Raw genomic sequence first — 15,806 nt, forward strand, 5'->3', positions numbered from 1 at the left:
CCTTGTGGAACCATGCAGAGCTTTGTGACAGAGCAGGACCTCGTGTCATGATGGGGCCACTGTGACCCTGCAGGGCTCCAGTGACCCAAGAGGCCTGAGCTACTCCTCAGGGACTCATGGAATGAAGGAAACATGTTTGACACCGTGGTGGCCCTTGGGACCAAGAGGCCATTGTGGCACTGTGGAAGCAAGGAGAGCATTGTCGCCCTGCCAGACCTCATGGAACCAAGAATCCACTGTGACACTGCAGGGCCTTGGGGACCACGGTGACATTGTGACACTGCAGGGCCCAAGGATCCAAGGGACTTTGTGACACCAAGGGATCCCATGGAACCAAAGGGACATTGTGACACTGGGAGGCCTCATGGAATCATGGAGACCACTGGGACACTCTGGGGCCTCATGGAACCCTGGTGATACGAGGTTGTCTAGAAGTGTTGATCTGCTGGAGGGTAGGAGGGCTCTGCACAGAGCCCTGAACAGGCTGGATCCAGGGCCCAAATCCAACAAGGTGAGGTTTAACAAGTCCCAGTGCTGGGTCCTGCACTTTGGCCACAACAACCCCTGCAGCGCTACAGGCTGGGGACAGAGTGGCTGGACAGCAGCCAGGCAGAAAGGGACCTGCAGGGACTGATGGACAGCAGGCTGGACATGAGCCAGCAGAGTGCCCAGGTGGCCAAGACGGCCAATGGCTCCTGGCCTGGATCAGGAATGGTGTGGCCAGCAGGAGCAGGGCAGTGATTCTTCCCCTGTGCTGGGCACTGGTTAGGCAGCACCTTGAGTGCTGTGTCCAGTTCTGGGCCCCCAATTAAGGAAGGACATGAAGGGGATGGAGCATGTCCAGAGAAGGGCAACAAGGCTGGTGAGGGGTCTGGAGCACAAGTCCTGTGAGGAGCGGCTGAGGGAGCTGGGTTTGTTGATATTGGAGAAGAGGAGGCTCAGGGAAGAAATGGTGGTGTCAGGGCACACGTTGGACTTGATGATATCCAGGGTCTTTTCCAACCTTGCTGGTTCTGTGATTCTCTGAAACCACCCTTGGAGCAGTTGCAGGAGGAGCCCTGGGCCTCCTCTTCAGAAGCTCCAGCAGCCCAGGTCCCTCAGCTTCTCCTCACAGCCCCAAAGCCCATCCTGTCAGTCCTGCAGAGCCTCTGCAGCTCCTCCTCACTGCCCAGAACAGGGAGCCCCAGAGCCAGACACAGAAGCCCAGATGTGCCCCCCTGGCCTGGGGTGCCTCTGGCAAGGGAGCAGCACCAGGCACTGCAGGAGCCTGCAGACAATTCCTGCAGCACTTGTGGGATGATCCTGCTCCCCAAGGGATGTTCCCATGGTGCCAAGTCAGGAACTGCAATGGGGAGTGGGGCCAGAGAGGAAAGGGCAAACAGGGATGGGCTGTGTGCAGGGGAGGGAACAGGGGTGCACAAGAGGAAGGAATCTGGACCAGGGAAGAGTAAAGAAAGCAAAGGGGAAGCCAAGGAAATGCTCAGGGCAGTTTGGGGGTGGCTGCCAGCCAGCCCTGGCTCTGAGCAGCAGCGTCTGCAGTGGGACAGGAAACTCCCAGCTGATGGGAACAAACTTTCTGGCTGACTGCAGAGGCCAGGACAAAGCTGAGTGGTTTCCCTGGCGTCCCCCAGCCCTTCCTGGCCCCAGGGGCTGATGGCATTTGTGCTGCCTCAGGTCCATGTCCCCACAGCACCAGCATGGGGGTGCTCCCGCCTGCTGTGTGCAATGCAAACAGGGGCTGCTGAGCCAGGGCTGCCGTGTCTGTGCCTGCAAGGATGTGGCACCTCTGTGAGCTGGGGGAGAGGCCAGGGCTGCAGAGGGGGGATGTTGTTGGCAGCTCCATGAGGACGCTCTGGGACACTGCCCTGGGCTGTGCAGCGCACTGGGGATGGATCAGCCCCTGCTCTGCTGCTCCTTCCCGTCTCCCCCAGGGCCCTTGCAGAGCACAAGCCGTGCTGTTTGCCCCCAGCCTGCCCACGGCCAGCCTGGGGCTGCTCACGGGGGTTTTCTGTGCTGAGCATTGGCCTGGCCGTGTTCTTGAGAGAGCCTGGGCAAGGAGCCTGGAGCCCCCAGGCCTGGCCTGAGGCGTCAGCGCTGCCCCAGCAGTGCCCATGGCCTGTCCCTGCTGCAGCCCCGGCACTGCCACCCCCAGGACTGTGCCCGGCCCCGAGAGCACTCAGGCCCTGCAGCAACACCAGGGCCACCAGGGCAGCGGGGCAGGGCCACGGGAGCAGCACTGGCAGCACCAAGTGCTGCTGCTCCTGGGCACAGCTGCTGTGCCAGCACTGATCTGCCCCAGCTCTGCACACAGACATTGCTGCTGCAGCTCCAGAGAAGGTAATAAAAGGGCATCTCTGAAGAACAATCTACTGGGAAATCCTTTAATTCCTTTAAAGCTGCTGAGAGTGCAACCCCTCATTGACACAATCTGTGGCCACAGGGAAGATGGAGAGAAACAAAATGAGAAATGGCACAAACAATTATATTTCTTTGTGGAAAATATGAAAAAAGTAAAACGAAGAAAAAGAACCTCCGCATGAAACCAACAATAAGTATCAAATTTGACTTTTAATACAAGTGATTTAAAGCAATTGGCTAGCAGTTTAATGTTCCTGAAAGCATCCAGTCATCAGTCTCCACACTGCAGCCTTGAGCTCCTTGTTCCTCAGGCTGTAGATGAGGGGGTTCAGGGCTGGAGGCACCACCGAGTACAGAACTGACAAGGCCAGATCCAGGAATGGGGAGGAGATGGAGGGCAGCTTCAGGTAGGCAAATATTACAGTGCAGAGGAACAGAGCAACCACGGCCAGGTGAGGGAGGCAGGTGGAAAAGGCTTTGTGCCGTCCCTGCTCAGAGGGGATCCTCAGCACAGCCCTGAAAATCTGCACATAGGAGAAAACAATGAACAGAAAACATCCAAATGCCAAACAAGCACTAACAGCAATAAGCCCAAGTTCCCTGAGATAGGATTTGGAGCAGGAGAGCTTGAGGATCTGTGGTATTTCACAGAAGAACTGGCCCAGGTCATTGCCATGGCACAGGGGGAGGGAAAATGTATTGGCTGTGTGCAGCAGTGAATAGAGAAAGGCACTGGCCCAGGCAGCTGCTGCCATGTGGGCACAAGCTCTGCTGCCCAGGAGGGTCCCGTAGTGCAGGGGTTTGCAGATGGACACATAGCGGTCGTAGCACATGATGGTCAGCAGGAAATACTCTGTTGCACCACAGAAAACAAAAAAGAAGACCTGAGCAGCACATCCTGTGTAGGAGATGTTCCTGGTGTCCCAGAGGGAATTGTGCATGGCTTTGGGGACAGTGGTGCAGATGGAGCCCAGGTCACTGAGGGCCAGGTTGAGCAGGAAGAAGAACATGGGCGTGTGCAGGTGGTGGCCGCAGGCTACGGCGCTGATGATGAGGCCGTTGCCCAGGAGGGCAGCCAGGGAGATGCCCAGGAAGAGGCAGAAGTGCAGGAGCTGCAGCTGCCGCGTGTCTGCCAGTGCCAGCAGGAGGAAGTGGCTGATGGAGCTGCTGTTGGACATTTGTGCTGCCTTGGCATGGGGATCTGTAAGAAAAGTAATCATAGAATAGTTAGGTTTAGAGAGGACTTTAAATATCCCAGCACAGCTTGGGGGCACTTTCCCCGACTGCCTGCCCAGGGCTCTGCTGCCTGGAGCTGTCTCTACCAGGAGCTGCTTCCCTGTGCCTAGGTTTGGGTCCTGACAGTGTTGCCAGAAATCAGCCCAGCCCTGGGGACTCAGCTCTGCACTTCAGACCCCTCCCAGCTCAAGCAGTGCCCAGGGGCAGCTCTTGCTCTGCAGGCTCTGCTGGCAATGTCAGAGCAATCCTGAGGAGTCTGGAAAAGCAACACTGATGTTGCCTCTAAGGGGGCCTGTGCTGATTAATGTTACTCCCTGGCTTATTCACATTTGAGAGAATTTTTTTTTAATTTTGTAAACCTAAACCGAGAGATGAATATCTATGTGCAATTTCCCATCCAGGCAACCCAGAGCAGTCGATTAAAAGGCAGGATTTTCCCCTTTATGCATCCCCTGCCTTGCTGTGCTCCCATTATGATCTGCTTGGAAATGTTCTGCAGTTTAATGTCATGCTGGACGCAGGTTCGAAAAATCCAGCAACGTCACCACACAAGGAGAATATTTCCAAGCCTTACCAGCTGTCTCCATCCACCCACACCTTGTCCCCCAGCACTGGGAGCAGCTCCAGGGCTGGCTGAGAGCTGTCCCTGGCAGGCAGCAGAGTCCCTGGCCCAGCACAGCGCCCTGGGCTGCAGGACCCTGCTCTGCAGGACAGCCCTGGGCACCCCTGGCTGCTCTGCACAGGAGATGAGCAGAGAATGCACTCACAGGGGCTGTGGGCATTGGCATGTTCCAGCTTTAGGAGATCTCTCCAGGAGCTGCAGCTGCATTGTCCTGCAGCCAGAGGTTCCTGTGCCAAGGGCTGGCAGTGATTCTGCCCCAGGCACTTCTCAGCCCCTTCCCAGCCCTGACTGATTGAAGCTCTCTGTGCCTCTGTGCTGTGCCCGGGCTGGCTGCAGGCAGTGCCCCAGCCCTGCTGGGCTGGGAGAAGAGCTGCTCAGCAAGAGAAATGTGATTTTGAAGCTCTGCTTGGTTACCAGGCTCACCCTCTGTGCCAGGAGCCCGGCCCAGCTCAGCAGCACAGACACAGCACAAGGACTTTAATGACCCTCTGGGGCTTTGTGCTCAGGCCCTGAACATCAGGCCCTGAGAGGGAGCTGCAGAAACCTCTCCAGAACTCCAAGTCCGAATCCAACTCCAAAGTTTCTTGGACTTTTAATGGGTCCCACTGAGAGACACGACTGAGAAAGTGTCCCCAGGCCCCAGGCAGAGCAGAGAACTGGAGGCACTGATGCCAGGTGGGGACAAAGAGAAGCCAAGTCTTGGTGCCCTGGGGCACAGCAGGGTCTGTGCCACCAAGGGCTGTGAGGAGACACCTTGTCCTGAGGCCCTGGGGCCTCCTGGCACAGCCCCAGCCAGGCTGGGCACTGTCAGCCCCTGCTCCTGCCTTCAGCATCCCCCCCTAGCCCACATCCCAGTGGCCTCAAGGATCTGCTGGAAGGAGTCCCTGGGGAGCCTTGGTCAGGAATGGCCCTGGGGGCTCCTTCATGCTCCCAGGGACTGCAGGTTTTTCATAGGACTTTGGCTTTTGCTTTTGCCTTGGAGTCTCTGAGAGCTTTGTGCAATCATGGCCTCCAATATTCTGCATTAATTAGTCCCTGGAGAGGCTTTGTCCAGAACAACACTCAGTGGGGCCCATTAATTCTTCAAGGTACTTCAGTTATTTTAAGGTACTTGGTGTTTCCCTTTTGCTACAGACTCTGTCAGAGGTTTGTGCAATCATGGCCCCAATTATCTGCTTTAATGAGTCCCTTGGGAGCTTTGTACTGACACTCAATGGGGCTCATGAATACTTTGAGATTCTTAACTTTTGTAAGGTACTTTGGATTTTCCTTTCCACATTGAGATTTCTTTGTGCCATTTTCAGTCTCTGAGAGGTTTTTGTGCTATCCTGGCCTCCAGTTCTCTTCTCCAAGGACTCCATGAAGAGCCTGTGGTATAGATGGACCTTTGTGGGTCCCATTAATGCTTTAGACTCCAACCACTTTGGGGTTTTCCTCTGACTTTGACTCCTGGAAAGGTTTGTGCAATTTCCTCTCAGGCCCTGAGGTTCCAAGTCTCAGCTCCAAATGCACCACAGGGCTCATTAGGAGCAAGCAAGTCCTGACAAACCATGGGTCTGCCTCAGTTTCTCCCTGCTCTAGTGCAGTTCATCAGGAAGTTTCTGTAGTGCTTTTGGTTCACCAATTTGAGATTTCTTGGCCAATGCATCAATTAGTGTGGTGGGTTCAGTGTTGGCTAATTACCAATGCACTCACTAGAATCTACTTACTAATTTCCTGCTGTGAGATAGGATTAGGAGAAAGGCAAAGTGGGCTCAAAACTTTAAAAGAGTGTCAAGAAAAGTTTATTAACAGTAACTAAATGAAAGAGTAATAAGAATCTGAACAAAATTTTCAGAAAACTTCCCCTCTCCATAAAACCTGGCAATGTAGAGGCAAAACCTGAAATTTTCAGTCAGTTTACCACCTCTACAATATTCTAATCTTTCTTCAGTTCACATCAGGAGAGAAGTACCTCTTGTTAATGTTATGGAGACTTCTCCACAGGAAAATAGTTATCTCATGGCTTTTCATTTCCACAAATAGCAGCTGCCTGGAGAAATATGCAATTGTGAACTCCCTCGCATATTTTCCCACCTTTTCCCACAGCTGTGCTTATGGGCCATGCCAAGTTACGGGGTATTAGTTTCGAGATGAGCTGTTTAAGAGCAAAGGTTCCCTTCATCTCTTTCTGAAATCATCTTCATCTCTGGGAACAGAGGTCTTCTTCTCTCCCTGAAGGCACAGGGTCTCATCACTTTTCTCCCTTTCTCTGTTCAAACCTCTCATTGGGGATCACAGCTACTGCAAGATTTACTTACTTTAGCACAGAGGCCTTTGCTGAAACAAGTCATCTCCCCATACTTTTCAATGCCTTATAGAGAAAAAGAGTCTGATGTATCAATGACATCCTTCTCCATAGCTTCAGCAGAGGATTCCAGCCCCAAGATCAAGGCATCTCCTCATCCCTCCCATCTGGGACTCAACTTCCTCTTCCCTGCCCTCGGTGTGTCCATGTTGCTCCTCTGTGTGCCTGCCCTGTGTCCTTTTCTCTCACTGGAGGGAGGATGGCAGCACTGGCAGAGTCAATATCTCCCGGGGCTGCAGATGGTTCCGTGAGCCCGGCCGGGCTCGGTGCTTGCGGCCGGAGCTGTTTTGCCATGGAGGTTTCTGCAGCGGCTGTGCTGGGGCTGTGTCAGGCTGGGCCGCGCTGGGGCAGGGCCAGGATCTCAGCAGCCAGGCCAGAGCCCAGCAGCAGCACGGCCGGGGCCGATGGCTTCTCCTGCCCTGCCCGCCGGCTGCGGGCGAAGCCCAAGGGCGGCAGAGCCTTGGCCGAGCCGGCCCGGCCCGGGGCTGCTCCTGGGGCCCGGCGGATCCTGGCTGGGCCCGGGCTGGCGGCGGGGCAGGGCTCGGCAGGGCCAGATGTCAGCACCCGCAGCCATGGCCCGGCCTCGGCCCCGCGGCCTCCCCTGCCCTGCCCGGCAGCCGATGGCGCCTGGCGGCTCCCTGGGAAGGGGCCCGGCCCCACGGCAGGAGCCGCCCGGCCCCACGGCCGAGACGGGGCTGGGCCGGCCTCGGCACCTCTGTGGCGCCAGAAGGGAGAGAGACCCAGCCAGGCTTTCTCATCTGGAACTTGTATCTGCACAGAGGCGTCTGCAGCTTCCTTAGTGCTTTAACAGACTGTCAGCTCTCAAAGCTAATTACTGATTGGTTTTTGTCAGACACAGAGGAAACTGCTAGCAGCTTCTCTCAGGACATCACTTGCGTGATGCAAAAGCACCACAGCAGCACAGAGCACAGAGCTCCTTTGTCCATATGTAGTGGTCCTGTGCCCGAGACCTCAGAACCCGTCCTTGGGAGATCTCTGGGTCCTCTCCAAGGTGTTTTCTAATGAAAACATTCAGCTCATAATCTAAGAAAATCACCAGAAGACAGGGCCAGCCTGACCTGTCTGTCCTGGCTACTTTTGTCTGGGAGAAATCCTTGGATATATGGAAATTGGGAGGCCAGATTCTAATTTTGGCCATGGTCCCTGGACATGAATGCTGGTTCTTTTCCACAGGAATGAAGGAACAGTGTGGCAATGTTTCCTGGGGGGATTAGAGGTGACCACCAGAGGCCAACCAGAGCTGCCAGATTTTCTTCTGAGTGATACCCTTGCATATAGGAAATGTTTTAGGGAGGATACCAATTTTGGCAATTGGCATCTGAAAAGACAGACGGTTCTTTTCCACAGCAAGGAAAGCATGGAGCCCCAGTGCTCCGGAAGTTGATGAGAGACAGCCCTTGGAATTCCAACATCAGCCAGACCTGTCAGGTGGCACCTGGGAAGCCAAGCCAGCCAGACCTGTTCCATGTTCCCTCGCTTCCATGGGGCCCCACAGTGTCCCAGTGGTCCCTTGCTTCCAGGAGACCCTGAGGTGTCACAATGCCCCCTTGGTGACACAAGGCCCTGAAGGGTTGGAATGGTCTCCATGGTTCCATCAGGCCCCACAGAGTCATAATGGTCTCTGGGCCCATGAAGCCCCACGGTGTCACCATGGCCCCTTGGTTCCATGGGCTCCAGTGGTGCCACAAGGATCCCCTTGGTTCCATGAGATGCCCACAGTGTCACAGGGATCTCTATGGGAAGGGAAGAACCGAGCCCCAGTGTGGCAGGGCAGCCATCAGAAGCCAAGGCCAGACAGACTTGATGGTACTGGCAGATTTTGGCTGGGAGCAACCCTTGGATATAGGGAAATTGGGAGTGGGATCCCAGTGTCAGACATGGACCCAGAGGAGAAAAACAATTCTTTTCCATATGAAGAAAAGCACAGAACTGTTTTGTGAGGGGCAGATGAAAGGCAGCCACCAGAAGCCAAGGCCAGCCAGGCCTCTCTGTCCTGATAGCTTTTGTCTGAAAGCAACCCTTGGACATAGGGAATGTGGGAGGTGGAACCGTGATTTCTACCATTTCTGTGTACATAAGAAGGGTGGTTCATTTCCATAGGAAGGAAAGCACAGAACCCCAGTGTTTCAAAGGCAGAAGAAGAAAGAGGTGGCTCCTGGGAGGCTGAGACAGCCAGACCTGTTCTTCCTGGAACCTTTTGTCATGGAGGAATCCTTGGATATATGGAATGTGGGAGGTTGAATCTCAATTTAGACCACAGACACCTTGAGAAGAAGGACAATTCTTTTCACTGGAAGGAAAGCACCAAGCCCCAGTGTTTCAAAAGCAGATGAGAGGCAGCTCTCAAGAGGTCAAGGGCAGCCAGACCTGTCTGTCCTGGCAGCTTTCACTTGGGAGCAATCCTTGGATGTACAGAGTTTTGGAGGAAGAATCCCAGTTTTGGCCATGGCACATGGAGGAGAAGGAGAGTTCTCTCCCATAGGAAGGAAAGCCCAGAGCCCCAGTGCCTCAGGGCAGGTGAGAAGCAGCCCGACATGCCAAGGTGGCCAGGTGGTCCCCAGGAGGCCCCGCCAGCCAGACCTGGTCCGTGTTCCCTTGGTTTGGTGGTGATGCCTTGAGAGGCTGCCTAGAACAGAGCTAGGCAGTGTTAAAGGAATAAAGCAGGTATTTATTAAAAGGCCTTCAAGGGATACACCTTGGGCAGTACAAGAGCCTGGCCCTGGCTCCATCCTAGATGGAGCCCAGGTCATGAGTTTTCACTGGGGCAAACAGGGGGATTTGGTCTGGCAGGATGTGTAAAACAATCTCCTGTAATATCTACTTGTTCTCACACAGAGCACTTGGCTACAGGGACACATTCCCATCGTTCCTGCCCAGGTTTCAGGATTCAAACACTGCTGTCCTTCCCAGGAGCTGTTCTTCAGCTGCCTCGGGAGGCCTTTTGGCCTCTGGACCCACACTCTGGCTCCATTATTAGCACTGCTGGATCCAAACCCTTTTTCTCCACCAACAGCAGTGTTTTGAAGTGGATCTCCTTTTTTCCCAATTGTTTTAAACACTGACAATGTCAATAATTGTGCTACCCTGTCATGGGTTTGAATAATCCAATCTTGTTTACTATCCTTTAACCAAATTACTTCATATCCCCTTGATAATCTGCATCAGTTCCTCCTCCCATGGCATGAGCACTTTGCAAGGCCAAGCTCCAGTGAGCAGTTACCAAACCAAAGTGTCCTGGAGGAATCTGGATTCCTGTTCCTGCATTGTTAACTCTCATTTGCTTCTGATTTATCCTGACTAATTCCAGTGCATGAAGGTCCAGCCCTGCAGCCTCTGGGCTGGCCCTGCCAGGGCCATCACACCCAGAACAATTTCCCAGGCAGTCCCAGTCTCACTGCCCAGGGCTGTATTTGCACACTGGGAGCAGCCATGCACAGCCAGGGGGTTTCCATTTCCCCAGGAGCCATTGTTAAGGGCATGGAGCACATCTGGAGATGGGTTCTCCATGGGGACAGGTTCCCAGCACTCATTCTTTAAATGCTCTTTTAACAACACCTTCACCCATTCAACCAATCCTGCAGCTTGTGGATTGTCTGGTACATGAAAACCCCAGCACTCCTAATCACTGTATTTCTCATGTAACCCACAAAGCATTCCACACCACAGTATCAGCAAGCCCTATAAAAATAGCCAATTTCATCCCTTCCTCCTTTATTCATTGTATACAGTCTTGCAGAATTTACCACTGACATTTGCGTCTTGTCCAGTCCTTTTCTGTAGGGGATTCAGTGTCACAGCGAGGAGCCAAAGCTGACAAATTAGTATTGTCAGCATTATTTCACATTATCAATTTTTTATTATGTCAAAAAATATATATGATCACATTATATTTTTATATAACTGCTATTAATAATAATAATTATATTTCCCTTGCACAAATGAACCTGATTCATTATTTAAACCTTTCTCTGTCCCTCCATGTGGGAGCATTCCAAAAACAATTCTTCCTTCTGCTGGTGCTGTTTCAAATTTGCTGTTAACAAAATTCACCCTCATCTTCCCAAACCCACAAGTTTTTTTCTTTCTTCCATATGCAATTTTTGGATGCATTTTAAGGCATCCAGGGGTTCAGCCTCTTTTAACCGACTGTCCCACTGCTCACATGGTGCTCCCACCTCAGCCCACTCCAGAGTTAGGGAACTCCAGGGAAGGGCTTCCCATCTGGGAATTTCTGATGGGACTGATTCCTCACATTTACATATAAAAAGTGACATTTTGTTGTGATCTGGCCAGACTGTGCCAGTTTTGTTTTACCCCTGGGCAGGGTCAGCACCAAAGGCACAGACACCAGCTGAAGGAACCAGTGCCATTGAGTGTAGCTCAAAGCACAAAGGATCACAGCAGGAGCAGCTCAGCAATGCACCCAACCATCACCACCAAAGGTTGCAGCAGTGGCTAAGAAAGATCCAGCACCAGTTACCCTCAGGCTTTGCCATCCCCCAGATCCACACAGCAGCTGGGGAAGCTGTCACAGCCAAGGGCTGCAGAGCCACTCCTGGAAACTGGGAATTCCTGCAGGTGCCTCCAGCCACAGGTGAGGCTCCAGCCTCGCTGGGAGAGGGCCCAGCTCTGACAGTGCTGAATGAACAGACTGACAGCACTTCTGCTGCGAGAGCATCTGGAGCCCCAGAAACCCCAAAACCGCTCCAGGACCCCCAGACCCCTCCCGAAACTCCCCCCGGATCCCTCCCCAAAGGCCCCGATCCCCCCATCCCCAGCCCCAGCCCCTGTGCGGACCCCCCTCCCCAGCGGCGCCGCCCCAGCCGCTCCCGCAGCTCCGGCCTCTCCCAGCGCCTCCCCCGCTCTGGCAGCGCCGCCCGCAGGGCCCGCCCGAGCCCGCTCCCGGCTCCCTCTGATTGGCTGCCGCGGCGCGGGGAGGCGGGCGCTGCTGAGGGGAGCCGCACGCTGATTGGTCGGTTCGGCACGGGGCGCGCCTCTATTGGCTGGGGAGCCCGCGCGCGTGGAGGAGGCGGGAAACTGTGAGGGGAGCGCGGCTGAGGAGGAGCTGAGGGGGGGCCGGGGGGAGCTGGGGGGGTTTGGGGCGGGTCTGGGGAGAAATTGGGGATTTTGGGGGGATTGACGGGAAATAGGGGGTGTGCGGTGGGTTTGGGGGGAATGAGGGGGTCTGAGGGGGCTTTGGTGGGTCTGAGGGGGTTTAGGGAGCTTAGGGGGGAGCTTGAGAGCGTCTGGAGCGTTCTCAGGTGGGTTTAGGAAGATCTGAGGGGCATTGGAGGATCTGAGGGGATTTTGGGGGGGTTGTAAGAGGAATTGGGGGGATCTGAGGGAATTTGGGGGGGTCTGAGGGGATTTCATAGGGTTTAGGTAGGATTCAGGGGTGTAAGGGGGATTTGGGGGGGTCCAATAGGATTTGGGCGGTCTCAGGTGGGTCTGGGGTCAATTTTGGGGTAAAGTGGGGGATCTGAGGGTACCTGGGGGGTTTAGGTGGGTCTGGGTGGATTTGGGGCTCTGGGGGCACCTAAAGGGGTGCCAGGGGGTGAAGGGGTCGCAGCCCCCAGACGCCCCCTGAAGCCCCCCTGTCCCCACAGAGGGGTCCCGGCCCTGGCGGTGCAGGACCCCCGGCCCCAGCCCAGCGTCTCCATCAGCAGCTGAGCCAGGAGATCCAGGAGGACGGGGATGGCTGGGGGGTCCTGGGGGTCCGAGAGTGTCCCTGGGTGTCCCCAGGGGCTCAGGCTGTCCCCTGGGTGTCCCCGAGCTGGAGAAGTCCCTCTGCGCCGTTTCCTCGCCGTTTGGGCAGATTTTGGACATTTTGGTGCGGCGCAGTCTCGGCCTGCGGGGCCAGGCCTTCCTCACCTTCAGGGAGATGAGCAGCGCCACCAACGCCCTGCGCTCCCTGCAGGGCTTCCCCTCCTGCGGCCAACCCGTGGGGAGACAGCGACTGGGGGAGTTCTGGCACTGGGGAAAGAACTGCAATGCTGGGGAAAACCCGCCAAACTCTGGCCTCAGCTATCCCCAAAATCCAACTTGGAATCCCACCAAATGCACCCCGAACACCCCAAAGCTTCCCCTTCTATGACAAGCCTGTGGTGAGACAGAAATGCTGGGGGAAAATCCTGGAATCCTGGGAAAAAACCCCAAATCCTGAGGGAAAAAAACCAAACCCAACCAGGATTCCCCCCAAAATCCCATCAAGAATCCCTGAAGTCAAATTGGAAACACCCCCTAAATCCAACCAGGAACCTCCTAAAGCTTCCCCTTCTATGACAAGTCCATGGTGAGATCCAAATCCCTGGGAAAATCCTGACATTTTGGGGAAAAAATCCTGAAATTCTGGGAGAAATTCTGAATTCCTGGAGGAAAAACTCAAAATGTAGCCTCAAATATCCCCATAATCCAACCAGGAGCCCCCCAAAGCTTCCCCTTCTACCACAAGCCCATGGTGAGAGAGAAATAAGAGTAGAAGTCCTGCAATTTTGGGAACAATTCTGAAATCCTGGGGAAAACTCCAAAATCCTTGGGAAAAAACCCAAATCCAGCCTCAATTATCCCTAAAATCCACCCTAAAACTCCCCAGAGCTTCCCCTTCTGGGATAAACCCGTGGTAACAGCAGAATCTTCAGAAAAATACCCAAATTTTGGGAACAATCCTGAAATTCTGGGAAAAAAAGCACAAAATTCAATTGGGAACCCACCCAAAATCCTGTGGGAAGCACCCAAATCCAGCCAGGAACCCCCCCAGAATTCACCCTGAATCTCCCAAGCCTTCCCCTTCTACCCCACAGTGAGATCCAAATCCAGGGGAAAATCCACAGATCCTTGGGAAAACAGGAAATGTTGGGAAAAAGCCTGAAATCCGCGGAAGAAACAGAAATCCACCTCCAATCCCCTGGGAATGACCCCAGACCCCTGTTGGAACCTCCAAAATTGCTCTAAATTCCCCCAAAATCCTGCTGAAATTCCCCAAATTCCTTCTAGGACTTGCCAAAATCCCTCAAAAACGTCCCTGATTGCTTTTGGAACCGCCCCAGATCCATTCTGGAGCATCCCCAAATCCCTCAGAACTTCTGAAAATCCCTTGGAAGACCCCAAAATCCCTCTTGAAACTCTCCCAGATCCCCTCTGAATTCCCCCAGATCCCTCAGAAAGCCCCAGATCCCCTTTGGAGCCTCTTCCAGATCCCCCCAAAATCCTCGGGAACAACCCCAAACCCCCCGAGCCGTCCCCAGCTCCCCCCGGAGTGATCCCAAATCCCCCCGGAGCCAGCCCAGGTCCCCTCTGGAAGCTCCCCGAGTCCCTCGGGAAGCCGCAGATCCCCGGGAGCCGCCGGGCAGCGCCGGGAAAGCCCAAAGCCCCGCGGCAGTGCCGCATCCCGGCCGGAGCTGCCCCGGGAGCCCCGCGGGGCCGGGGCCGGGGCCGGGATGCGCCGTCCCAGCGGATCCAGCGCGCCCGGCCGGGCTCGGCCAGCGCGGCCCAGGGCAGGGAGCGCTGGTGGGGCGGGAGCGGGAGCGGAGCGCGAACGGGACCAGCGCAGAGCCAAGGGGGGAGAGGCCCCGGCCCCACAGAGAGCGGGCCCGGAGCGCGGGGCCGGGCGGGGATGGCTCGGCGATTGTCCCGGGCGATTCGGGCACTCGCAGCGATCTCTGCGGGATTCTTGGGCTGCTCCTGTGAGGTTTGGCTGGGATTTTGAGGGAAGTTTTCGTGGGGATTTTTTGGGTGCATTTCCTCGGGCTTTGGGTGGGATGTGAAGGGACTTGGGGGCATTTTTTTGGGGATTTGAATGGGGTTTGGTGGGATTTCGGTACGGATTTTTGGAGTGGATTTGGAGTGGATTTTGGGGGGTTTTTGGGGAAATTTTGGTGGGATATTTTGGGTGATTTGGTGGGATTTTTTTGTGTGGATTTTGTGTGATTGGGGAACTTTTGGGGGCATTTTTGTACAGTTTTTTTCTGTGTGGATTCTGTGGGATTTTCATGGGAATTTAGTGGGACTTTTTGAGGGATTTTTCTGTGGGATTTCTGGGGATTTTGAGGGCAATTTTTTATGGGGATTTTGAGGGATTTCTATGAGCCTTTGGGTGATTTTTGTGAGGAGTTTTGGGGTGAGTTTTGTGGGCTTTTGGGTGGAATTTTTGTGGAGATTTTCCTGGGATTTTGTGTGGATTTTCTGGCATTTTCGAGGATTCTATGGTGGAATTTTTATGTGATTTTAATGGTATTTTTGGTGGGATTTTTTGTGAGGATTTTGAGTGATTTTTATTGGATTTTGGTGGGGTTTTGGGAGTATTTTTTGGGAGATTTTTGCTGGATTTTGGGTAGTTTTTTTGGGGATTTTATGGGATTTTGGTGATATTTTTGTGGGGGATTTTGGGGAGATTTTTGTGAGGTTTTTTTAATTATTAATATTTCGGTGGGGTATTTTTTTGTGGTTTTTTTCAGGATTTTGTTGGGATTTTGGTGTTTTCTCTTGGGATTTTGGGCAGATTTTGTGTTGCGTATCCAGAGTGACTTTGGGCAGCTCTGGGCAGCTTTTGGGGTTTGTCTCCCGGTTCCTCCAGCTGTGGCAAAGCCCCGAAGCACATCCTGTTCCTGCCCAGCTCCCTGAGCAGCCCCAGGAGCTGATGCTCCCCCTGCTCCTCAGCCAGGGAGATCTGGGGCAATCCCGGCATTCCGGCATTCCGGCCGGGCTTTGGGGCACTGTGGGATTTTGGGGCTTGGGGGGTGAGAGGCTGAGGGGGGCTTGGGGCTGGATTTTTTTTGGACAATATTGGAATTTTGGGGGGGAATGTCTGGATTTTTAGGAGGAAATTTCTGAGTTTTTTGAGGAAAATAACAAATTTGAGTGGGAGGAAATTCTGGACTTCTTAGGGAGGAAATGTTTGGAGTTTTGGTGGGAAATTTCTGGATTTTTGGGGACGAATTTCTGGATTTTTTAGGGGGGAATTTCTGAATTTTTTTGGTGGGGGAGTTTCTGGTTTTTTGGGGAGGGATTTTTGGATTTTTTTGAGGGGGAATTTCTGGATTTTTTGGGAATGTTTCTGTATTGTTTGGAAATTATTCCGGATGGGGAACAGGGTTGGGTTTGGATTTGGGGAGAAATGTTTCTGGATTTTCTGGGTAAATTTCCTAGTTTTTTGAGAATATTTCAGGAGTTTTTTGAGGAACATTTCTGGATTTCTTTGGGGAACATTTCTGAATTTCTGGGGGA

General features: G+C 53.9%; 2 protein-coding genes across 2 annotated transcripts in view; one reads left to right on the forward strand and one right to left on the reverse strand.

The window, feature by feature from the left end:
- Window positions 1–15,806, forward strand: part of LOC144246559 (uncharacterized) — a 703,923-nt gene that overhangs the window by 200,602 nt on the left and 487,515 nt on the right. The window lies entirely within an intron of this gene.
- Window positions 2,604–3,536, reverse strand: LOC144246366 (olfactory receptor 14J1-like). The gene has a single exon (XM_077783751.1). It carries the CDS (start codon window positions 3,534–3,536, stop codon window positions 2,604–2,606), a length of 933 nt encoding a protein of 310 aa, XP_077639877.1.

This window comes from Lonchura striata, chromosome 6, assembly GCF_046129695.1.
Source record: "Lonchura striata isolate bLonStr1 chromosome 6, bLonStr1.mat, whole genome shotgun sequence".
Classification (NCBI taxonomy): domain Eukaryota; kingdom Metazoa; phylum Chordata; class Aves; order Passeriformes; family Estrildidae; genus Lonchura; species Lonchura striata.